Source organism: Macaca nemestrina, chromosome 5 (assembly GCF_043159975.1).
Source record: "Macaca nemestrina isolate mMacNem1 chromosome 5, mMacNem.hap1, whole genome shotgun sequence".
Taxonomy (NCBI): Eukaryota; Metazoa; Chordata; class Mammalia; order Primates; family Cercopithecidae; genus Macaca; species Macaca nemestrina.
The window spans coordinates 72,161,853-72,189,122 of NC_092129.1; the positions used below are offsets into that span (position 1 = coordinate 72,161,853).

At 36.2% G+C, this 27,270-nt stretch overlaps 1 protein-coding gene across 3 annotated transcripts in view; it reads right to left on the bottom strand.

The window, feature by feature from the left end:
• Positions 1-940: 940 nt before the first annotated feature.
• The window catches only part of LOC105489049 (regulator of G protein signaling 17), a 126,374-nt gene continuing 100,044 nt past the window's right edge, over positions 941-27,270 (bottom strand). For all 3 annotated transcript variants that reach the window (XM_011753667.3, XM_011753665.2, XM_071096630.1), the window contains exons 3-5: positions 23,466-23,555; positions 21,311-21,545; positions 941-8,562 (exon numbers count right to left, since the gene is read on the bottom strand). In XM_011753667.3, the coding sequence (XP_011751969.1) occupies positions 8,374-8,562; positions 21,311-21,545; positions 23,466-23,555 (514 nt within the window). In that variant the 3' untranslated portion in view covers positions 941-8,373. The remainder of the gene's footprint in view (positions 8,563-21,310; positions 21,546-23,465; positions 23,556-27,270) is intronic.

The window sequence follows — 27,270 nt, forward strand, 5'->3', positions numbered from 1 at the left end:
ACTCTCGTCCCTTTCCAAAAAACTGGTAGCGGATAGGTGCCAGCAATACCGACATTTATTGGCATGATGCTTTGCACTTTTCAAAAGACCTGTTCACAGTTCAACGGAGAAATAGATATGAGGGAATAAACACAAGCAGGACCGTCCTGGGAATGCGAGGGCTAAACGCTCAATCTGGGAATTGCCACTACCTAACTGGTTGGGGCAGCGTCTACTAAGTGGTGTTTCACTGTTGAGAGAGGTGATATATTAGAAGAACGTAACTTCTAATTTATTCATAAAAAATAAAATGGTAAAAAATGGGAACCCTTATCAAGGTTAAAATATCCTTAGATCATCTAATCGAAACTCTTGAGGTTGAGTATAAAATTCTTAGACAATACGTTTGCATTGCCTCTCTCTTTTCATCGTTTAGCACGATATGCAATCCAAATGCAGAGTGAGTGGAAGAATGAAATGACTCTTCAAACAACAGGAAGCAAAAATAATTTTTTGCTACTTAAAAGCTCCAACTAATTACCTCAGTTCATTTCCCTTTGTGTATTCAGGCTACACAACTTTATACAATCGTTCTACTGTTGAAACCCATTTTATTTTAATCCCGATCTGAGGATAGCACAGGACTGATCAGGATGTTTTTATCTCTATTAGAACAATTGTTTCCCAAGTCTGAACTTAACTTTGAATTTATTGTAACCATGGAAATGGTGAGAATCACTTGAACTCAATATGATATATCTCTCAGTTGAATTCTCAGAACATAAGTCATTTCAACAATATATTTTTTTATAAAAGGTGCAAAATTTTAATTAAAACATTATAGAACAATGTAAAGAATCTAGCCAGAATTTATTTTCCCCCAAGTGCATAAGCAATTTAAGTAACACATAGAAGTGTACCTTTTATTCCTATAGTGTCATACCAATGAGGAAACAATAACTTTCTAAGGATACATTGTTGAATTCTTTATTAATTCAAAACATTTTAAGAAAGTCAGTGTAATGCATATGCATTTTACAATAACATCCATAGGTTTCCACAATATAGTAAAATGAAAACATCTGTATTTTGTTTACTTTGAAAACTCAAAGATATCTATAGTTTGAGACTTCTGAATATTTTTACATTATTGTCATGCTCAAATTCTGTTACATGGTGAAAATTCTAGCATTTTCCAGAAGTATATTATTTTACATAGGTAAAATGATAAAATTGATTCTAGGAAGGGGGAATAAAAAACCCAGAAAAACTTAAATTGATGGAAACATAATCTGGATTCTCTATTCAATTTATGAACACCCACCGTTATTCTGGCATTGCAAAATAACCAAGTGTGGTGCCTCTTAAGTTGTATTCATGCATTCAAAACTTCTTTATTGTCCACTAATAAATATTGGTGGAGTACAATATATGGATATAGATTAAGTGTGATGAACATGGTAGTAAAAAATTATACACATTCGATATGTAATTTTATAAAACCAAACACATTGAAATTCTTAATATTTAGCAAACATTTAAAAATCATATACAAGAAATGTATTTATGACAAATCGGTTAAAGCCAGCAGGAAATATATCAGGTTTTTTACATTATTTCAATATTCAGTATTCATTGATTAGTGGAGGGCAATATAGAAATGCAATAAGCAAAATGGTAGTTTAAATTGAAATTACCTCTTACGACAATTAGTAAGACTAAGATCTTTAATATCCAAAGTATGTGGATGATTATTGTAATTAATTGCACAGATAGTTCAAGGGAAAAATTCACTTTCACCTCTATTAGGTGAATATTCAGGCTAAGACTTTTGGAGTTTTATTTTTTCCACTTCACTGTATTTTCTTTAAAGCATTTATTAGCAATCAGTTAGTGGAACCTAATATTAGTGTTTAGAATTTGTTTAGCTCAGTGTAAATGTCCAGAAAATTTACCTTCAATATAATCTCTTTTAAAATATATTACTTTACAGTGGAGAAACATAATAGATGCTACCTCAGCTAAGTGATCAAGGTTAACATCAACAGCTAAGAGTCGCCTAAAGTTGAGAAAGTGTCACAGCTAAGAGGAGTCCCAATGATGGCATGTACCTTTGATATCACGTGATAAGCATGGCACTTTACTGTTGTGTTCTTCCAAAAACCAAAAACCTGTGTCTAGTCATGAGAAAAACATCAGACAAATCCCCACAGAGGGACATTCTCCAAAACACCAGTTTATTTCTCAAAACTGTCATCAGAAACAAGGAAAGTTTCAGAAATTGTCACAGCTAAGAGAAGCTTAAGGAAACATGACAACTAAATGTAATGTGGTATCCTGAATTGGATCCTGGGACAGAAAAAGGACATTAGGTTACAAACTAAGGAAATCTGAATAAAGTATGAACTTAATGATCAATATTGGTTCATTAATGCCCATAGATGTATAAGGGACCTCTCTATTTGCAGTTTTTCTATAAATCTAAAACTACTCTAAAATAAAAGGTTTAATGGGCACATTACTATTTTAAATTTTATACATTTTATTTTTTCCTTAGAGTCAGGGTCTCACTTTGTTGCACAGACGGGTCTGGAACTCCTGGGCTCAAGTGATCCTCACGCCTTAGTCTCCCAAAGTGCTGGGATTATATGCGTGAGCCACCGTGTCTGGCCCATTACCACCTTTTAGTAAGTTTTTATTTTCATTGTAAAATTGTTAAAGAAAATCATACCACCTTAATATTAAAAAGTGTTTTCTAATTGTCAATCTCTTATAACTTAGTCTTAGCCCTATAATTCATTTATATATTTAGCAAGTAACTTGATATTATTTCTGTCCTTGGAAATGTTGTTTTATTTCCTTTGGAAATAAAATTTTCAAATGATTTTCTTATTTAAACTTTAATTTTAACCTATAATTGTATAGCTGTCTATCTATCTATCTATCTATCAATCAATCATCTATCTATGTCATTGAAAGAAACATTTCTATAGATTTGAGGTGATGGTGAACTGAAAGTAGTGATTTGGGATCACATTACTGAGAAAAGCAATAACATTGATATAGTGTTCCATCTTAAAATATGATTGTATGTTTTAAAGACTAGCTAAATCAGATGTTTAATGCATGTTTTGAAAAAAAATAGGGGAAAGTGCATTAAAATGACATTTAATACAAGTATACAATAACAATTATTGACGTGAAGTACTTTGATAAAATAATAATGTATGCCACACTTTATTCTTTCCATGTTTGTTTTATTTAATGCTCATAGCAGTCCTGCTAATTACATATTTTATTTGTCATTTGTAGATGAGGAAATGACTCAGAGAAGATAAATGATTTGACCAAAGTCACATGAGACAGAAATATAACTTGAAATCAAATTTGTAATTTTAAGTGCGTGATGTTTTTGTAGTATCCTACCTAAGTGAATCTGTGGACATACATTTCCATTAGTAAGCACTGTATGTGGCATTCTTTTAATATAGCAATAAAACCTAAATCTTTAGAAAGGACATGTATCCAAGCTTAGGACAGAAACACAATCTGTTTATTATTCTAAAATCTTTATTTCTAACTGTTTAAAAGCTGTAATGCAGTGAGAGCAGTTAGGTGTAAGTCAACAGTTTTAAAATTCGGAAACTTCTGAAACGAGATGTAACATGAGAAATAATGAGGGAAGAATGAATTTCATGTTGCACATATGACATATTTAAGAATATTATATTTGGTTATTGTCATCAATGCTTAATATAGTGTTCCGTTTCCCTACTCATCTTACAGCTTTTATCATAATAAAATCAGTTCCCAGACTAGGACCTTCTATCACTTAGGGCAACATTTTGCCTTTTGTACTGTTTTCACTAAAGTCAAAGTCTTGACCAGTCCCTTGAATTCATTGGAAAAAATGTCACTTGGGGCTGGAGAGGACTACACCTATAAGAGTAATAATTTTAAAAATACTTGTAAAGAAATAAAATCTGGGTATTTAGAAATAGTATTGGTCACTGTGCATTGTCTTGTGTTGCAAGGATATTTTAAGCATTGCAGAGAAAATCTGAAGCAAGTTTTGGGTTATCAGTTTTATTGATAAATATTTGCAGTTGTAGCAAGTGAAGAATTAAAAATTTTGGCAGATTGGATGTTGTTTTCACAGGAGAACAAAACCATTGGTCAGGAATTTGAAGATGGAAAACACAAAACTACATGTTTGAAAAATATAGTTAGAAAATTATGGTCGTAAACTGTCAATGTAAATAGGTGAAAATATTTTTTGGAAATATCTTTACCATCTTTCAAAATAATTTGGCAATGTGTCAAGATCAAAATATTCAAAATACATGTTTGATAGACTTCTATCTATAGACATTTTCTGTCTCTTTAAGACTTAAAAATATTATTGTTGTTATTATTATTATTACTATTTTGAGATGGAGTCTCGCTTTGTCACCAAGGCTGGAGTGCAGTGGCATGATATCAGCTCACTGCGACCTCTGCCTCCTGGGTTCAAGCGATTCTCCTGCCTCAGCCTCTCGAGTAGCTGGGATTAAGGGCGCCCACCACCATGCCCGGCTAATTTTTGTATTTTTACTAGAGTCGGGGTTTCACCATGTTGGCCAGGCTGGTCTCGAACTCCCGAGCTCAAGTGATCCGCCCTCCTTGGCTTCCCGATGTGCTGGGATTACAGGCTTGAGCCACTGTACCTGGCCAAGAAATTTTAGGTGGTTTTCCAATATGTTTTATTTTTTTACTTTTTGATTGTATTTTAAATTCCTTCTCTTTTCATTTCAACACCAAAGCATGTAATAATTGGTATTTTTTTGAGATATAATTTGTCACAATTACAGTATGATTTTTAAAAGTACAAATAAGTTTAAGGTATAGAAAAATGGATAAACTCAAAAGTAAAAATCAGCTGATTTTAAATCAGCTTAATGGGATGAAAATGTATTTTTGCTCCTAATAAATAAACATTATTCACTTATCCCTATAGTCCTTTGGCAAAACTGAACTATCAGGTAAATAAACAACACATATTTCATTCTGTAAGTCAGAACCTAGGCAGCATTAAAGGATACTAATAAACACACCATGCACTATGACCACATATCAGAACTGGTCATTCTATGTACATATTTTAAGATTTCAAAAAAAAAAAATCACATTATGGTCTTGAGTTCTGCATTTAATAACTTCAGTATCAAAGTTGTGTTTTGCTCTTGTGGTTCATGTGCACACTCTAACACTGTCAGAGCATCTATACTACCTTTGGATAACATCATAACAGCCCGAGTAAAGAAGTGCCATCCATCCATCACTGGTGTGATTAATGTACAAGATCAATCTCTGAAGAAATCTGGCTCTCCAATTTATTTATATATACATAATCTATATCCTCTACTTTCTTTCTTTTATAGATACATCTAAAGTTAGGCACTATAGAAAGTGCATTAATCTCTTTCTGTGTGCATCAGCAAATTCTAACAGTATACAAAGATACCTTGACAATCGAAAACACAAAGTGTCCATTTTAAAGTGCTAATTTTTCCCCAGGGAGGAATTTACTCACTAGGAAAACTCAAATTCTAATAAAACAAATATTGTGCTCTTGGAATGGTAGCATAGACACCAGTTGAAGGCTTTTTTGTTTATTTATAATAGCTCTGTAACTTAAACGAAGGAATTATATCATACTTAGAAAATTAGTAGAGTTGCAAATATACAGACATACTCTTAAATGAGAAACCCTCCCTCACCCAAAAACATGAGTTTAGCACAGAAATGCTCACATAGCATATGGTTATCAACATCTGATGTGTAAATCTGCTCTAGAATCTTTCTTAGCACAACTTCCTAATCAGGTTTCAAAAGGATATATACCAACTTTAAAATCTGTGTTCTACAAATGCCCAGGTTAGAGATTAGGACTCTTTATAAGGGCCCTTATCTTTTACATTTGGTAAAATATTAAAGATATTGTCAAACAGACAATTCATCTAATAGTCCAAAGTATCTTATAAAGATAACTTATGACTAGCAGGTCACCATCATATATAGTAACAACAAGAATATAAAGGCTACATTTAAAAAGATGGATGCATGCAGTGTATCACAGTATATTACATATTTTCTAGTCATGTGCACCAATTTGTTGTGCCTCAAACACAGAAACAAATACGATACTACACCATACATGTGTATATATCATAGTAGCATAATAAACTCAATTCTAAGCAAGAAAAAAAATTAAATAATTTAGGAACAATAGAACTTCACAATAGAAGTGATGATTCTTTTAGGTTTTTCTTTACTCTTTAGGAAAAAATATGACTTTTGTAAACATCTTCATAGCTATCTTTTTTCAACATATTACTGAAAACTATTATTCAAAGAGTATTTAAATGACATGAATAAAATATGTCAACACACTAACACTTTCAGAAAACACAGGCATTTGTTAAAAGAAATGATTATTATAAATATTTTCTATCTTGCATTTTAACTACATTTCCATAAATAACGTATTTAAAAGTGCTGAATATGGTAGGATAGTCAGCAACGCCAGTGTAAACAGAATATTTTGTTTTCTACTCCGCAATTTTTTAAAAATCCCATTTTGTCAAACACTGCAACAGTTAAAATATTTGCATAGGGAATAGATAATAGCCCTTTTATTCATGTCTCCTGAATTTTATATGAATTAGAAAATCATACTTGCTTAAAAAAACAATTTTTGAAATGTTTTAAGTTTATGGAAAAAGAAACTTATGATGCCAGCCTTTCAAGTAAACTAAATTTAAAAAGAAACCCCCACACTCGTTTTTTAAAAAATATGCTTAATAAATTAAAAAATGAGAGGTAGTTAAAAAAATGACAAAGAAAACCTGTAACTGTAATATCATCCTTAATATAAGGCCAGTGTTCTCAATGGATATAAATCTTTTTAAAACTTTCATTTTAGGTTACTCAGTATTATATTCATTCACTTTAATATTAAAAAAATAGTCTTCAGGGGATATTAATATTCAAATGTAACACTTTGATATAAATATGACACTGATTATTTTAATTATCACTTTTCTGCATGACAGAATATTGTTTCCTTGAAGGTCAGAAGTACATGACAATGTCAGGCAAGTGTTTTTGTCGTAAAGATTTAGTGTACTTATAAAAAATAATATGGCAGCTGGAAAATTTGAGCACTGTACTGCCTTTTAATTATGGATGAAAACGAATAGTTTGGTTTAAACATCTTTAAAATGTCATCCTTAAGATATTCTGTGAAAACAGTTAAGGTCTGAAGTAGAGAATTATTTTCTTCATAACCCTTATAAAACTTTTCCTGGTAAAAACAGCTTTTCACTGGATTTCACTTTCAAGGAAAATATGCCACAGGACAGATGCTATTCATCAAAATGTTTTACAGTGCTACATGTAGGCATTCCTTTATTAAGTCCTTTTGTTTATATTCCAAAACTAAGTTATCGAGCTTATTATTTTTTTTTTCTTGCTGAAGTACATAACTTTACACAACCATTTTAAAACTGGAGAGCCAGTCTTTAATAAATTAATTACAGTATTGGACATCTGATATATACATAAATTCATTTTCTTCTATTACAATTAAAAGCAGTATCACTCTTTGATTTGTCATTGAGATAGGATATCTTCAAATTGTTTTGTGCTTTTTTTTCTTCTTCTTTTTTTTTGTTTTTTGTTTTTTGCTTTTAGCATAGTAAACTCTCCTGTAATGAAAATGCCACAGTTTTGGCAGTGAACAACCAGAGGAATCCCCATTAGGATTTTCCAACAAACAGAGATAAATAGCTCTTTTTCATGTACAGAAATATTGGCTTCAAAATTAGTGTACTAAACACAGTATATAGAATGTTGAATACCATTGTTACATTGTAAAAATTGCTTTTTTCTGTCTTAGATTATGTTAAAAAATGCAAACCATGGCCGATTTTTTTGGCAATTATTTCTTAAGACCATATTGCACAAAAGTCCTTAAATACAGATGTAAGTTATGCTATTGGATTAAATATTACAACAACTACGTGGCAAATGAAGCAGTTTTACTTTGCACATGCAGTCTCTGGAGATACACGAGGAGACTGTTCATAGGACTACAAATACACTTTGCTTGCAAGTAGAATGAGTGTTGAATAAAACAAACAATTTGGCAATTCATTGTTTTGTGTGGTATTTTCTCCAAACTTAACCATGGAAAACCTTGATAAAAATGGAGACAAAGACCATAATGGTTGTGTTTTCACAGTAGCCTGAGGAATGCTAAACTGTAGTTCTCCAGGAACTCAGTTTCTGATGTTATTTAACTACTTTTATTTCCCATCTCAGCCCTCCAAAATGATTGTTTTTAAATGAACATTAAGATTCAGAAGAAGAGCCAGCAGTACTTTCAACAAATGACTTATAAATTTGAGAGTTCAAAAACCTTGGAAAGGAATCTCTGTGCATTAAAGTATATATCTGAAGTTGGGCGTCTTCATACATGTGAGGATTAGGATCCAACAGATTTCTATTGATCACCTCTCTAACTCGAGAATCAAGACTGACCTAAAAAGAAACAAGAGCAAATACATCAAATAACACTTTTTTCAAAAGACCTCAATTAAGTAACTGTAAGTTTGTGACATTTTAGAGAAACTTCAAAGAGCAAATCCAACTACCAGAAGTCTTGAGTTCATCTTTTCACACTACAAAACCTTATGTACTTTTCCCCTTCAAAATTTGCACTAAACAACAAAAAAAGGAAATTAAGTCTTTTAAACCAGAAATTTAGTTTACAGATGTCTTTGCTTACTTGGTTTTACGGTTTCTATGCATTCATTCAGGAGTTTTTGACAATTTCTAATCATGGTTGAGGTACCCGAAATTTCCTAGCTAGAATATGAATTCACCTCCTCCTATTCTGTGATTGGTGGAGGCTGGCAATATTGATAAGAAGATAAAAATCTACTGGCAGAAAAGAGTTCCCTGGCAAAAATTAACATGCATATAAAATGCCAAATCCCCACAGTTTTGTATCCCAACAAGTCCTACTGTGTCAAAAGTAGGAAACCAAGAGTGTGGCAGGGCATGCAATGAGCAGGGATGCTTCATATCTCACATCTGCCTGGCAAGGACTAGCAAACATTCTTATACATCCAAAGACCTCTTACTAACGATGAAGCAGATCAATTGCTTGGAGTGAAATCTTTGAGAGGAGATATAAGAATAGGAATGCAGAATAAACATTAAGATAATCAATGCAGTGTTATTTGAAAAGTGTACAGAAATTAAATTCTGCAATGATTTAGGATTTTCCCTCTTCCTCACTAAATGTGAATCCTCTTGGAACTGGTAAAATATGTTGGAAAGGGAAATGGGGAAAAATACTTGGCAATAAAGGCATGGTTGGAGGAACAGAACTAAAGCTCTGCACTGAAATACCATGTTAGAACAACCCCACGAGTGGTAAATAACCAGAGTCCAGATTGTTTTCCTCGATCCTCACTATTTAGCAAGGAATAGGACCTGTGAACCACAGTTATTTCATGATATATTCACATACAAACCTTCCATATTTATATTTAAACACGTTGTCATAAGCATTCTGCACATGCCTTTTAGTTCTGGCTTCTTTTCCCACCACTGTTTGGACTAAGTCTGGGAACTAATACAGTCTCTTACTGAAGCCTCTCCTATTCCATCTAGTGTCCCCAGGTTCCTGAGCTCAGTAGACCACATGGAATTGGGTTGATTTGCTACACCCCAGGGATGGCTACTAGATTTGTTGGGAGATGGCAATCCGGACTACATTTCTGTGGTTTAGCCAGACCAACTCATATGGGGACATCTCATTTTACTGCGCTTCCCTTTATTGTTTTTCGCAGATACTGTGTTTGCTACAGATTGAAGGCTTGTGGCGATCCTGTGTCAAGCAAGTCGACTGGCACCATTTTTCCAATACCATGTGCTCACTTTGTGTCTCTGTGTCACATTTTGGTAGTTCCCATAATATTTCACAATTTTCATCATTATTATATATTTTAAGGTGACCTTTGATGTTACTCTTGCAATTGTTTTAGGAGGCCATGAACCATGCCCATATAAGACTTAGTTAATTCTTAATTGATGACTATGGTGTGAATACTGACTGTTCCACTGACCTGCCATTCCCACATCTTTTTCCCTCTCCTCAGGCCTCCCTATTTCCCACGGAGAAAACAATATTGAAATTAGGCCAATTAATAACCTGCCAGTGGCCTCTAAGTGTTTAAGTGAAAGGAAGATTCACACATCTGTCACATTAAATAAAAAGCTAGAAATGGTTAAACTTAGTGAGGAAGGCATGTCGAAAGCAGAGACTGTCCAAAAGCTAGGCCTCTTTTGAAAGTTAACCAAGTTGTGAATGCAAAGGAAATGTTCTCAAAGGAAATTAAAAGTGCTACTCCAGTGAACGTGTGAGTAAGAAAGCAAAACAGCCTGTTGCTGAAATTTAAAAAGTCTGAGTGGCCTGGACAGAAGATCAAACAAGTCACAACGTTTCCTTAAACCAAAACCTAATCCAGAGCCAAGGTCCTAACTCTCTTCAATTCTGTGAAGACTGAGAGAGGTGAGGAAGCTGTGTAAGAAAAGTTTGACGCTCACAGAGGTTGGTTCATGAGGTTTAGGGAAAGAAGTCATCTGCATAACATAAAACTTCAAGGTGAAGCAGCAAATGGCTGACGTAGAAGCTGCAGTAATTTATTCAGAAGATCTAGCTAAGATAATTGATAGAGGTGGCTACACTAAACAGTAGGTTTTCAATATAGACAAAACAGCCTTATATTGGAAGAAGATGCCATCTAGGACTTTCAGAGCTAGAGAGAAGTCAATGCCTGATTTCAAAGATTCAAGGACAGGCTGACTCTGTTGTTAAGGGCTAATACTAAGTGGTAACTTTAAACTGAAATGAATGCTTATTCACCATCCTGTAAATCCTAGGGCCCTTAAGAATTATGCTAAATCTACTCTGCCTGTGAACTATAAATGGAACAACAAAGCCTAGATGACAGCACATCTGTTTAAAGCATGTCTTGCTGGATGTTTTAAGCCCACTGTCAAGCCCTACTGCTCAAAGAAAAAAGATTCCTTTGAAAATTTTACTGCTCATTGACAATGCTTCTCGTCATCCAAGAGCTTTGATGAAGATGCACAAGGAAATTAGTATTGTTTTCATGCCTAACACAACATCCATTCTGCAGTCCGTGGATCAAGAAGTAATTTCAACTTCCAAGTATTATTTAAGAAATACATTTCAGAGGCCAGGTGCGGTGGCTCAGGCCTGTAATCTCAGCACTTTGGGAGGCTGAGGCGGGTGGATCACGAGGCCAGGAGATTGAGACCATCCTGGCTAACATGGTGAAACCCCGTATCTACTAAAAATACCAAAAATTAGCTGGGCATGGTGGCGGGTGCCTGTAGTCCCAGCTACTTGGGGGGCTGAGGTAGGAGAATGGCGTGCACCCGATGGGACGCGGAGCTTGCAGTGAGCCAAGACCATGTCACTGCACTCCAGCCTGGGTGACAGAGCCAGACTCTGTCTCAAAAAAAAAAAAAAAAAGAAATACATTTCATAAGGCTATCACTGCCATAGTGATTGATACCTCTGATGGAACCAAGCAAAGCAAATGAAAAACCTTCTGGAAAGAATTCACCATTCTAGTCATTAAGAACATTTTTTTTTTTTTTTGAGATGGAGTCTCGCTCTGTTGCCCAGGCTGGAGTGCAGTGGCGGCGATCTCAGCTCACTGCTAGCTCTGCCTCCCGGGTTCCCGCCATTCTCCTACCTCAGCCTCCTGAGTAGCTGGGACTACAGGCGCCCGCCACCTCACCCGGTTAATTTTTCATATTTTTTAGTAGAGACGGGGTTTCACAGTGTTAGCCAGGATGGTCTCAAACTCCTGACCTCGTGATCCGCCCGCCTCAGCCTCCCAAAGTGCTGGGATTACAGGCGTGAGCCACCGCGCTCGGCCGTCATTAAGAACATTTGTGATTCATCAAAGGAGGTCAAAATATCAACATTACCAGGAATTTAGAAAAAGCTGATTCCAACCCTCCTGGATGATTTTGAGGAGTTCAAGACTTCAGGGGAGGAACTAACTGCAGATGTGGTGGAAATGGTGATAGAGCTAGAATTAGAAGTGGAGCCTGAGGATAGGACTGATTGCTCCAATTTCATGATAAAACTCTAAAGAATGAGGACTTGCTTCTTATAGATGAGCAAAGAAAGCAGTTTCTTGAGATGGAATCTATTTCTGGCGAAGATGCTGTGAACATTGTTGAAATGACAACAAAGGATTTAGATTACATAAACTTAGTTGATAAAGCAGCAGCAGCGTTTGAGAGGATTGACTCCTATTTTGAAAGAGGCTCTTCTGTGGGTAAAATGCTACCAAAAAGCACTACATGCTATAGAGATACCTTCTATGAAAGGAAGTCAATCGATGTGGCAAACTTCATTGTTGTCTTATTTGAATAAATTGCCACAGCTACCCCAAACTTCGGCAATACCAGCCTCATGAGGCAGCAGCCATCAATGTCGAAGCAAGACCCTTCCTCCACCAGCAAAAAGATTATGACTCTCTCAAAGCTCAGATGATTGTTAGCAGTTTTTATCAATAAGGAATTTTAAAATAAAGGTATGCACATTTTTAAGACATAATGCTGTTTTTATGCTATTGCTAGGTATTGTTTATACTATGACTACAGTATAGTATAAGCGTATCTTTTTTTTTTTTTGAGGCGGAGTCTTGCTCTGTCGCCAGGCTGGAGTGCAGTGGCGCGATCTCGGCTCACTGCAAGCTCTGCCTCCCGGGTTCAGGCCATTCTCCTGCCTCAGTCTCCCGAGTAGCTGGGACTACAGGCACCACTAAGCCCGGCTAATTTTTTGTATTTTTAATAGAGAGGGGGGTTTCTCCTTGTTAGCCAGGACGGTCTCGATCTCCTGACCTTGTGATCTGCCCCCCTCGGCCTCCCAAAGTGCTGGGATTACAGGCGTGAGCCACCGTGCCTGGCCAAGCATATCTTTTATATGCATTGGGAAGCCAAAATATTTGTGCGACTTGTTTTGTGATATTTGCTTTATTGCGGTTGTCTGTAACTGAACCTGCAGTCCTGCTGAAGCAAGCCTAAAAAACATTACTTGGCTGAACTACACATTTGTCTTTGTTGGGAATTCTTTAAAAATAAAAATGTTCTGGAAATGAATTGTTCAATTTTTATTTTCTGTTATTACCACATGAGGTCACTATCAAGTACAAAGTAATTTTTAAAAGTACAGAATATTTTTCTCCACCGTTTTTATTTTATCTAAAAATGTATTTTTGCATTTATATGCCAGAGGGAAATGCTGACACTGGAGTTTAAACTGAGATAAACTGATTTATCTTATTCTGAAACATCATGTTATGGTAAGGTAAAATCTTACCAAACACCTCTGTTTTTAGAAATGGTGCTTTCTTTCAAACTTGAGAACTTTTTGTTTCAACAGAGCAGGAAACTTTACATTAGTGATTTAAAAAAAGGGGGTCATTTACTTCTTAAATAATAGTATCATTAAATGTAGTGTAAAACTTTCTTCTCAGTAGATGGACTTATATTATCTTAAGACAAATAAAATAACAAACTATTAAATGTCTTATGTCCTCATTGTTTAATTTTTAATTTTGCAAGCTAAAGGCAGTAGTGAAATATTGTAACGTCATACAGTTCAATATTTAGTAATCTATAATGAAAATGCATTTGTTATTACTATTTAAAGAATAAAATATTTACCTTAATAGCAGGTTGTTTGCCTGAAAAGGCTGTCGATCAGTCAAAAGAAGTGTAGCGAGGTCAAATAATAAGGATAAGCCCCATGGGGATAACAATCTATTGTTTCATCTTGTAGCATCTTTGTGCTTCAGAATGTGGATCATCTATAATACAAGGTATTGGTGGTGGATCCCAGTTGGGCCTGGGCCACAGTCACCCTAGGATTCAGGTGTGTCTGGATGGCTTCTAAAGCCATCTTATCTGGGCTCCATTGCATGAGGGACTGAGGAATTTCCTGCATAGAACTCATCCTAAGGGAAGAGAAAGTTGAGTAGCACAAGATAAGAGCTATCCTCAGGCAATGCACGTCTCCTCTTAACTCAGGCCACATAGACTCTTACCGAGGTGGTGTGGGGGGAAGAGTGCATTCCAGCAATAACAGAATTTATAGCACAATAGCACCACCATTGTGAGACAGGACACAAGACAGCATGATAGGTTTGACCGCATTTAACTGGCAGTTCTAGCAGTACTGAAAAGTCCGGCAATGTTGAGACATAGCAACTGAAGTTTTAAAGACACAAGTGACTTTGCAATAGGTCTCCATGAACTTGGAAGCATTCATTCCCACAGGGAGTAGGAGACAGGGAGGCAGAAAAGCAAGGGACTTGCAAGCAATAGTCATGAGAGTGAACTGTTCAACAAGAGTATGGAGGTAAAGCGAGGAGAATGAAGACAGAGAAATCTTGTTAGTGTGGCTTGGGAAAATCTGGGCTAAACTGAGTCATATACTCTAGTTAATCTTACTAGATTTCCTATTCATTGAAGGAGGATATGAAGGTAGGTTAGCATTGCTGAAAGGGAGTACACCAACTTTTGACCCTGCCTTTTAATTCTAGTCATCAAGATGCAAGGGAAAATTTGATCCTATGGACATTTTTGGCATAAATATACAAGAATGATGAATTTTCACTGAAAGTCTTTTTTTCCATAGAGAACCCTTCTTAACGTTATTTAATTCCCTGAACAATGTTTTTCATGTATCACAACCAAGTGTTTTCTCCATTTATCTCTCTTATTTTTACTGTTACTGAAGTTTATTTAGAATTCCTTTCCAAGTAAAATTCTGATTAATTTTTTCCCTTTATAAGTCCATATCAAATTTTACCAATGATAACATCTACCACTGGAAATTTTCTTTTCTGTTTTTAATTTGAACTAAATTTGGTATTCCTACGTTAAATTTTATAAATTGAAAGAATATGTGATCCTCCTATAAATTTTAATAAATTTTTGCTTTGTGTACATTTAGTCACGTTTTATTTTGTTTGAATTTATCTCTTCGAACAAAGATGATTGGCAGGGTAAACTGTAATGTAATATTCTTGGTGGTGTCTGGATAATAGGAGAGGATATCCTGCTCGTCTAGGGGGAGGGTTCAGGCCTGTGGTTAAGGTTGCTATTTCTCATCATGTGTGAAGTTCTACGGTTGGGTTTATAGAAATCTACGGTAACAACAGGAAGAAAATAATAGGCAATGGAAGAACTAATCAGCATGGTGTAGTTGGAAAAGCACCACATTTGGAATCAGAAGATCTTGGGCTAGCATTCTATCTCTACCAGATATATTTCTAATGTGCTCAAACATTCATTTTACCTCTTTGAGAATCAGTTTCTTTTGCTTTAAAGTGGTACCATCTGTCCTCGTGGCTGAAAGATTGCTGTGAGACTCAGACTGTAATAATACATGTAAGACCACTGTGCCAATAATGAAGCTAATGTAAAGTAATAATAATTGATCATAATTATGACATCATCTTGATCAAACCCAATGTGTTTGGCTTTTGCATCAACTTGAATTTTACCTCTCAGAGTGACCTTTCCTGACCACTTCTATTCCATCTAATTCAATCTCCAGCCCATCACAATTTTTAGTTACTTGTTTCAACAAGATTTGTCTGTCTTTCTGAAATGTAAGCTCCATTAAGGGATTGGCCAGTGTCTCTTGTTTATCATCATATCCCCAATATCTAGCCCAGTGCTTGGCTCATAGTAAGCAGTCAATAAATATTTTTTCAATGATAATATGCGTGCATGAAAAATACATTTAGGAAAATACAGTCAAGTGAGTTCTGTTTAGGAAAACTGAATTAAATCATTGAATGTGCTAAATTCACAAAATTTCACTTAAAGACATATCTACATGGACACACAGAATCTGCCTGTCTATCACATAAGCATTATTTTTTAGATGATTCTGGTGTTTAAATAGGTCTATTATTCTTTTCTCTCAGATGGTAACTGGGAATTTAGAAAAATCAGAAAAAGCAAACTCCTACTACTATTACAATTACCATTCCCCAGAGCTTGAACGTAACAGATTTCGTGGGTTTTTAGGCTTTCTCCATCCATGCCTTCATTCATAACACTACGACGTGGAGGTTCCAGTGCACTAAAGTGAGCTACTAAGTGGCTCACAGACGGTAAGTGACAGGTCCAGTTTGTAGTCCCGGTAATGACAACGCCATCACTAGGCAGATTTCTACATAACTGGACCATAGTTTTCTTCAATTCAGATAAATGTCTTACATTTGTTGAAGGATTTATAATTATTTCTTTTTTCAGTAGCTTAATGCTATTTACAGTTGATAAGAGCCTTTAAATATATTTTTTATTCAAGTTATTTATTTTGCTAGGTTTGTCTTTTGATATACTTTGGATGTTGGTTTCCACCCTAATCACAGGTTGAAATGTAATCTCCAGTGTTGGAGATGGGGTCTGGTGGGAGATGACTGGTTCCTGGGGGCAGATTTCTCATGAATGGTTTAGCACCATCTTCTTGGTGCTGTCCCTGTGATAGTGAGTGAATTTTTGCGAGATCTGCCTATTTAAAAGTGAGTGGCCCCTCCCCACCCCTTGCTCCTGCTTTGCCCATGTGATGTGCTTGCTCCCCCTTCATCTTACACCATGATTATAAGCTTCCTGAGGCTTCTTTAGAAGCTGAGCTGATGCCAGCACCATGCTTCCTGTGAAGCCTACAGAACTGTGAGCCAGTTAAACCTCTTTTCTTTATAAATTACCCAGTTTCATGTATTTCTTCATAGCAATGCAAGATTGGCCTAACACATCTTTTCAATAATAAATATAAGCTGCCACCAAAATCTGCTACGTGGAGCAAGTCTACTATTAGACTTAAAGGCCTCTTTATTATCTTCATGTGTTTTGCTCTTGAAGACATCACTTTCAAAAAATTTACTTTTTAAAACAAATGCTTAAATTTCTAGGTTTTCTTTTTGTTTTTGTTTTTTTTTAGTTTGGCCTTTTCCTTCATAAAATGTACACTATACCAAGAACAGAAGTTATATCACCTCCTAATTGCAAATATCTTTTTTTTTTTTTTTAAATACATGTATGTATTTTGAGACAGAGTCTCGCACTTTTGCCCAGGCTGTAGTGCAGTGGCACGACCTTGGCTCACTGCAACCTCCGCCTCCCAGGTTCAAGTGATTCTCTTGCCTCAGCCTCCCAAGTAGCTGAGATTACAGGCACCTGCCACCATGCCCGGCTAATGTTTTGTATTTTTAGTAGAGATGGGGTTTCACTATGTTGGCCAGGCTGGTCTCGAATGCCTGACCTCATGATCCACCCGTCTTGGCCTCCCAAAGTGCTGGGATTACAGGCGTGAGCCACTGTGCCCGATGATATTTCTTATTTTATAACATAATGCTCAACTTACTACAAATGCATAAAACATGTTCTTAAGGTAATGTAAATTTTAGCACATTGACTTCAATAGTTTCATTAAGGGAAAAAGTTATCTCTATATAAGTAATTTTTAAAATGTAGTTGTTTTTCTGTATTTAACAAAGAGGAACACAACACTCAATCAAATTAAGGTAAAATGAAAGTCTAGTGAAGAAAAATGGCTTTCTGTTTAATAGTAAAATCATCACAATTTTTAGTCATTACCATTTTATAATGATTCAAATCTTCATGTTCTTTAAAAATATTCTGAATAAGTAGAAACATGCATAGAATTTCAGAGGTAGAAAGCCCAGATTGTCTAGCCCCAAAATGAGAAATAGGAACTCAGATTGGTATTAACTGCCTTGAGTACTGTGTTTAAATAGATTCTGAGGTTCAGTGTGGGGACAGCAGTAAGGAGGACCATGACGGACAAGCTATGCCATTAGGTGGAGAGGAAGAAGTAGTAGCACAAATACTCTGAATAAATAGAAACATGTATAGAATTTCAGAGGTAGAAAGCCCAGAGCGGCCTAACAGACCTTTTCAATAGCTTCATAGCCTTACAGTTGCCATTACGCATTTGGTTTATTAGTTTCTGTGCTTTTTTTAATTGTCATTTTTGCAAACAAATGAACTGAATGTTGAGACTCAGAAAGGTAAAGTGATTCATCCCAGGCCACAGAACTGGGATGTAGCAAAGGCAGGATTAAAATCCTGTGCACCTGAATATTAGTCCAATGCGCTAATTCCTGTATAATCAGGGCTCTCTCAATCTGACATGTGCTCTCTCCAATGTCAGAAAACAAAATCTGAAGAGTGATAACTTGACGTCATAAGTTAGTAATGTATTACAGCTGATTAGAAATGGATGACTTTTTGCACAGGAAGTTCAGTGAGGTATATAATAGATTGAAAGGGCTCCAGAATAACTAGAAAGTGCATGCCATGCGCTGAGTATATCAATGAGTCGAGTCAATGAACATGATACCTTGGTTTAAAACATAGCTTTTTAACAGTTATCTTTTATAACTGAAAAGATCTACTTTTGCTTATTTGTTTTTGCCATTAAACAAGGATCAAATTTAATTACTCTGTTGACAGGATAGAAATCAGCTGGCTAAACAATGGCACTTCAATGGTCTATTAATTTCTATATCAAGAGTTAATTACAAGTCAGAAAAATTAGAACAATTTGAATTTCACCTCTGTCTCTGTCTCTTTCTCTCTGTGATAGTTTGAGGATATTAAAGAACGGGTAATGGCCAAAATACGGGTATTAGGAAACATAAAGGAGAGAATAAATATGGTTAAGACAGTAAACATTAGTGTATGTAATTCTGGAAAGGTCACGTTCTTGATCAGGAAATGAGATTTTAGTGACTTTCTGGTGAAACTTGTGTTCAAAAGAAAGAAATTAGGTGAAAATGGCCAGGCGCAGTGGTTCACACCTGTAATCCCAGCACTTTGGGAGGCTGAGGCAGGTAGGTCAGGAGTTTGAGAGCAGCCTGGCCAACATGGTGAAACCCTGTCACCACTAAAAATAAAGGAATTAGCTGGGTGTGTTGGTGGGTGCCTGTAATCCCAGCTACTTGGGAGGCTGAGGCAGGAGATTCGCTTGAACCCAGGAGGTGGAGGCTGTAGTGAGCTGAGATTGCATCACTGCACTACAGCCTGGGTGACACAGTGAGACTCTGCCTCAAAAAAAAAAAAAAAAAAAAAAAAAAAAGATGAAAACAAACCTCTGTTACTTTAGCAAAAACAATGGAAATGCACTAGTTTATGTTTCAATAATCACTACTGTAACTCTAAATATGACTCAAAGAGAAAAAATTAAGTATTTTACAAAGCTCCATCAATCAGTGACATCAGAAAATCAGGGGCTGTGTGGATAATAAGAAAATGTTTTACATAAAAAACTAAACATTAAATAACAGAAACTGTAAAAATAAGGGAATTATATGTACATAGTATGGAGAATATTTTTTATCCTAACACTGAAAAAGAATGGAACATTCATCATTTTAAGATGATACAGATATAGCACAAAGGAGTGGATGAAGTAATCCAGACAACTATCACTTTAAGATGTCACATCTTACATACTTTGGGGGCAGAAATGGGCTAGATAATCTTCCCCAGGACTCTCATTTTGTATAATTAAAGGCAAAAGCAGCACATATTTGGGCACATTTGGATCGTCTGGTTTATTTGCTATATGCAATATCTTTAAAATAACAAAAGTTAGCAAAAAATTATTATTCTGATAAAATACAAATAGAGTTGTTTAGATGCTAAAATTCGAGGCAGGCCAGAAGCCTGAAAAATATAGTTTTAGGATGCAGAATTATACCAGTGTTAGAAATACCGTGTGACATCAGTAACAAATGCGTTGAGGCTACACATTTATTACTGATGTTACATTGTATTACATTTATTAAATTCTCCCCACCTTGTTTTTATGAATACATTTTTCAGGTTCATGTAGGAAATTAAAAAATAACTCAATCCTTTGTACATCTAATTCTAGAGGGTTTCTCATTTCGTACAGGCAATAGTCCTGGAGCACTGTGGAATACCAATGGCATTTTAACCTAACTAATTAAAAAAAAAACTAAATAATTTAGGTACTCTATATCTTATTAGAAGTGAAATAGTTTATGTAGCACTCCAAACTTAGAGATTAATAAAATAGACACTAATTCCTTTTACAGATCTCAAAGCAAGAAGTGCAAGGCAGCCTGGAACCACGCCAAGTATTGGAGGAGGAACAGATGACTGCAGCCCATAAATGTTCAGGTGCACAAGAGAGGGGCATGCTATTTAAATGCAAAGGTGAAAATCACAGTTGTTTAGGAGAAACAAAACAGACAAGAGGAGGCTGGTATGGAAAAGAGAAGACATTCTAGGAACCTCTGTGTTCTCACTTTCAATCCCTCTGGAGCTCCATCACTCAGGGCTCCAAGGACCTGGACACACTATCAACCATTCCTTCACCAAATGCTTTTAACTCTGTTAGCTGGAACATTTCTCAAGAACAAATTAAGTTTTAAAAAGTCCATGGAAAAGTGCTCTTTGGTTGCTAGAAGTATTGCTTATTGATTAGGTACATTCTGGCAACGGGAAAGATGCTTGCACTTTCAATAACAGATAATCTAGAATGAGTAAAATAATTTCCATTTCCCACCTAAGAATATTAGTGGTCATCAAGGCTCATTTTTCATTTCTGTAAAGATTCAATCATAAACATCATCAAACATGTCAGATTTTTTTTTTTGAGTCCCTATACCAGAGGTTTTCCAACCAGTATGTATGTGGAAAACATGTTAAAAGTACAGATTTCTGAGCCCTATTTCCAAAAATGCAGATTCAGAAGTTCTGGTTAGGCCTTAAGAATTTGTTTTTTAAACAAATGCCCCAGGGGATTCTTATTCACATGATCTAGGGGTCATGCTTTGGGAAATACCACCCTAAAATACATTCTCTCTTTCCATTTTCGTTTGTCACAGCAAATTGTGTTTAAGCAGGCTCCTTAGTGTTAGTTCTGAAAAGCAAGTGAACTACCACACAAGTCAGCTCGAGATAAACAGTTAAAGCATAGTAGGGAAACCTAGCCTTCACCCATGTGCTCAGGGAAATTATCTCACTAGAAGCTGGATTATCTACCCAGTGAAGTCTTCTACCGTCTCCACACCCCATGCCCTACACAATGTGGACAGCCATCCCTTGAAGGTTATCCTTGGTCTTAGGAAGCCCAACTCAATGTTTTCCAGATTTTTACCTCTTTTGGTGAGAGTATAGAAATGTAATCTTCATATATCATCCTAGCCTTTTCTTCGATTACTTTTTTGTTCTGCTCCTTCTTTAAGTCTTCACAGGCAAGCCAGAAAAGTAGGTTCTCCTCGCTGTATTCTGTTCGGAGGAACTCTCTGAAAAGGTTTCTTCCTGCTGGGGCCTTCATCATCTTGTCAAAATTTTGAGACCAGGACAAGACTTCCTCTGCAGTGGGGTTTTGGCTGCAGAAACAGAACAGGGCCATGATCAAACGGAGCTTTGTGACCGGTGAATGCTAGACCAGGTAAGGAGAGGAGCAGATAGAAATTCTATCAATTTGCTGCCATCTAGTGGTCAGTACTTTGCCACTCAGTCCAGCCTGATCTGGCAAATACGTATCTGCCAGGACTAGGTCAGTTATTTCTGGGTTTTGACAAAAATTCACACAGGCATAAGAGGCATGTAGGGGGCCAAGCATTCAAACAGCAAGGGGGCTATGCATAACATGCATGCAGTCACGCATTCCTAATGAAGCTTGGAAATGTTCAGACTTTATCAATACATTGAAAGTTGATAGAAACAACTTAGTCTGTAAGCGACTAAGGACAAAATGAATTTTTTCTTTGCTTCTATTCAGGATTTCAATTTTCCAGCCATAAGATACAGGTTTTTTTTTCTCATCTCTGGTGGCCATTTTTTTCATTTGTCACTTGATTTAAAATAAGAAAACACTGTGTGCACTTGTCACATATTTTCCTAAACTTTAATAATTTTTCTGCTGGGCATGGCGGTTCATGCCCATAATCCTAGTGCTTTGGGAGGCTGAGGTGGGAGGATCTCTTGAGGCCAGGAGTTTGAGGTCAGCCTGGGAAACATAGCAAGATCCTGTCTCTGCAAAAAAGAAAAATTTTAAATTAGCTGGGTGTGGTGGCATGTGCCCGTAGTACCAGTTACTTGGGAGTTGAGGCAGGAGAATCACTTGAGTCAGGAGCTTGAGGTTACAGTGACCATGATCATCCCATTGCACTCCTGGTTAGGCAACAAAGTGAGATCCTGTCTCTAGAAAAAAGATTTTTTTCTACGAAAAGTTTTTCTATGTACAAATTGTTAGTCATGAATGGAGCCATCACAGTTGGAAGCAGAGTGTTTCTATAATGACATTGACACTGGAGAATTTAAAATGATGTACAGATTTTTTAGTGACTAGGTGACTGCAGAAACCACCAGTAATTAATCCACTTGCTTACACATTAAAGAAGTAGAAGAGAGAAGCTTGGAGAGTCTTATGGTTAAAATGATTCTGATCTTTCTTTCCTATTCAATGATCTATTTAATAATTCTCCAACCTAAAAGACATTTGGCCAAAGAAGTATATTCATATATATATATATATTTATCTTAATATATATTCATATATATATCTTATATATATTCATATATATATTTATCTTTCTATATATTCATATATATACCTTTATATATATTTATATATACATATATTTAACTTTTTAACCAGGTATTTCAAATAGATTGTTACTATTCCATAATGTCTGCACTTCCTCATTCACTTAAAACAATTTTTAATTTTAAAGAGCTTAAAAATTACCATGAAGCATCATTATTAAAACCTTCTCATAAAAAGCAGAAAAAGAAAGCACTTATAATTATATGACTGGACTATTTATATTTTGATTTTAGTTCATAGGTGCCTCATTTGGGAGGAAACACATGGGGAGAGTCTGCTCTGGTGGAAAAGGAACCAGGAGCCGGCTGGGTGCCCCTCCTCACTCACTTGGACATTCCATATCATTTGTGTCTGTGTTTAGACACTTCTTTTATAAAGAGAAAAACTTAAATTCTCAGAAATGAGAAGTAATGAATTAGGACAATTTTGGGTGCTAATTCATATGACACTATTTATTTTTTTTTAAAGAGAAAAGTAAATTCAGACCATGTTTTAGCCAATAACTTAACATAGCTAATAGAAAAATTGCTGAAAAGCAACTGCAATGACAAAATAAGGTCTTCCAGACTGAATTTGCATTCACTTCCCAAAATCATTTTGAAGAGTACCATGAAGCAAGGGGTAATACTTCGGCACACAGTGGATGTAAATGGCATGTAAATACGAGAAACAATAGCTATGTGGTTCTCACACTCACCATTCCTCTAGGACCTGGATACTCTCCATTTTTGTGGTGTGTGTAGGTCTTCCCGCATTTTCCCCTCTTTCTTCATTCCTAACAGTGAGGCTGTAATGTAGCAGAACATTTTAATTTTGTCAAGGGAAACTCAATCAGTTGAAGAAAAGAATAAATTTTTCCGGAGAAACATTTCACAGGAGATCCTATATTCAACTATGTGAGAATATTTAAGGTATAAAAGAGCAATACCATTTTTAAATGATGGGCAAATCCATGTCAAAGGGAAGAGAACAATTTTTAAATAAAATTATAAAGTACATCAGACTCTTAAAAGTGGATATTGTTAAACATTCTGACTTCATCCTTACATAATCTGAATTACTTAATATTTCTGAGATATATGATTAAATGCTTTTATACACACACACACACACACACACACATAATTACCTTACTCTTTAAACAAAATGTCATTTTGATTTTTGGTTAATTCTATTCATAGTCTGTTTTCCATTAATCTTCCCCGATTGAGAGCTAAGATACAATGTGTAAGAATCTAATACAGATTTTCCTAAATTTACATCATCCTTCCTTACAGACCAAGTTATTGTTACTGATAATATCATTCCTTCAATTGCTAAAATCAAGCTACTGGATTTATATTTGACTTTGTTTTTGCCCTTTCACCCCAGTAAACCAATCTCCAATGTCTTGAAAGGGACAGACCAGTAACTAAGCATTTGGAACAGGTGAGCATTGGGTGGGAGGAGCCTGTGTCTGTGTGGCATAGGTTTGGGAATATTATAGCATCATAGAGGACAGAGGATAATGCCGAAGGTTTTAGTTGCCCAGAACAAGAATAAAAATAAGAATTGTCCAATGACAATTGCTCCCTAAAGCGTAGCAGTGCTTTAGGGCGGAACATCCAAAATTCTAGGTGTAGACTAGAAATAACAGGTGAGGTCATGGGAGATACTAAGAAGCAGGGTAGGGAGTCAGTGGCTCGGGAAAATTTAAGCTCCTACATTAGCCAACTGATCCATCTGTCTGGAAGCCGAGGAGCTTAAGAGCCTGGCAGAGAGCACAAGAAGTTCAGACAACATCTCTCATTTGTTCCTTCTTTCACTTACTCAAAATAAGAGGCAATGGAAATGATGATTTTCTAGTGCCCGTTATGTGCTGGGCACCATTCTTTTACCATTAATACTATTATCCCCATTTTACAGAAGAGCAAAGTGAGGTGCAGACCCATCTGGGAGGTTGGCCCAAAACTGAACACTAACTAGGTGGTATAGTTGGAATTGGGAGGGTACTCCGTTCAACAACCCTGTATTTCTGAGTGCCTACAATGAACCATGGCTGCTGAGAGACCCTGAGGTCATAGACCACTTACTATGTGAATGCAAAGAAGGGTCACTAAACATCATTGGTGTGGAAAGAAAGTGTTTAGGAAGAGGTGCCCAACAAGCAGTTATTCTCAATCTGGAAAGTCCGATAGGAGAAATCAAGACAATGTCTCCTTAATTCATTCTTTCATTCTCAAGTGCAAGCATGAGGATGGAGCGAATGGAGCAAAGAGAATAATTTCTGACAACAGAAAGTGAGGCTAGATAGGAAAACTGACCTGAGAGAGCAGACTTACTGGAAAAAAGAGAACCCAGTAGGAATTGAAAAGGATTCTGTAGTCAGGAAAAGGACACAGGAAACATAGGATTTCATAGCGAAATACAGTGAGTTTGCCTCTCCCCATTTCTAGGGACAGGGGCAGGTTTATTGGTATAGAACCATGGAGGGAAAGGTAATGTAGCCCAAAGGATTCTGGGGAGCAGAAACTAGAGTGGATGGTCCCTGGGAACCGCTGCACAGACCCTTAGACCCCTGCGGGAGGCAGCAGTTCCAGGGTTAGAGACAGCAGAGCCTTCAGGGTAGTGTAGTTTTGGGGAGGAATTCAGAGAGAGTGCCTAATTTTGGAGGTATCTGCATGTGAGTGCTGTGACTATGTTTGTGGCTTTAGATAGCCTAGGAAACCTCAATCCTCCAAGTCGCTATACAAATAGGCCAGAGAAGTATTTTAGAGGAGATTCACTAATGAGTAAGAAAGAGTTCTTCTCTGGAATTCAATGTATTTCCAGTAATGATGGGAAAAGTGGATGAGGGGTACACTGCTGTGCGTGATGTGGATACACTGCTGACAATATTCTATAAAACTTCCTGTATATCTAAAATGTACAATTTTTTGGTAAATTCTATTCAACTCTTTTTAAAATAGGAAATTGACACTCATTCTGCCAAGCTTTATTGAGCTTGTGTGTGTGTGCAGAGATATATTAAGGCACTATAACACAACTAGCAAAAGAGCTCTCATTCTCTGCTTAAACAACAAACTCCTTGAGTTTATTTTTATTACATTTCCACACAGTGTCCCACAGAAGGCAGTACACAAGATTCAGGTATCCTTCACTTCATTAAACATCTTTGAGAAATTTGTTCTCCGTTGTGCCTTTGCTGTAGAGTGACAAATCTGGAGTCCACAGGCATGAATCACGAGTTTCTGAACATGAATTCTGGCTCTTCTATCTGTTTCTGTGATATTTACAAACATCCCAAATGCTACCATATTAGAGCCATCATTACAAAATATTAGGTTGAGTTTACATCTTTCATTTCTACAGATGGTAAAATATGGGCACATATTTGGACTAAAACTACTTATAACAGACATTCAGTACATGTTTAACTGTTCACTGTTTGTGAAGCTCTTGATCTAATATTGGCCACAGTCTTGCCCTGTAGAAAGAAATTGAACTTCAGCAACAGACAAGTTGTTCTTTTTATTAACTGTCCTTTACTACTGGTCTTAAAAAATGGGTTGCAAGGTTTCAGTTATCAAGAACTGCTGAAAATATCATTTTAAGTTAAAGAGAAATGGAGAAAATAGACAAGGGATTGATACTAACAGTTTGACTGTATTGCTACTGACTAATGTCTGTCCTACTTGGTTCTGCTCCAAGTAGTGTGTGTGTTTTTTTAAGGTAATAATTCACTGGAAATATTTGCTCTAGATCAACGTATATATGTTATATGTGTTTGAGGACAGCCCTAAAAGGAACATGCCAGATCAACAGTTTTGAGGGTTCCACAGAGACACTTTTTTTCTTTCTTTAAGATGGAGTCTTGCTCTGTTGCCCAGGCTGGAGTGCAATGGCACGATCTCGGCTCACTGCAAGCTCCACCTCCCGGGTTCAAGCGTTCTCCAGCCTCAGCTTCCTGAGTAGCTAGGATTACAGGCGCCCACCACCACGTCCAGCTAATTTTTGTATTTTTAGTAGAGACGGGGTTTCACCCTGTTAGTCAGGCTGGTCTTGAACTCCTGCCCTTATGATCCGCCCACTTCAGCCTCCCAAAGTGCTGGGATTACAGGTCTTTTTTTTTCTTTTTTAGCCCATCTCTCTCCAAGAAGAGACACTCCCCCCCCACCGACTTTTATATATGTAACATTTAAAACTAACATTTCTACGTTTTAAGCAATAAAAGCCACAAAGAGAACTAAACGCATACACAGTGGGGGTCCTGATCAAACCTTAAATACTTTATGGAAGAAAAGTGCCAATATCCTTGGCCAAATATATTAAAAGAAGCATTTACAATCCCATTAGAGATTTTTTAAATAGTGACTTTGAAAAGGGAGGAAAAACACTTGGGACATTTCAGAACTTAAGAAAATGTGCCCCCTCTCTATGGGGGTGGATTGTTCGTCTGTTTACAGGGGAGTATGGATAGTGGGGTGAGACAAAACATTACCTGCTGCCAATTATAGAGTTTA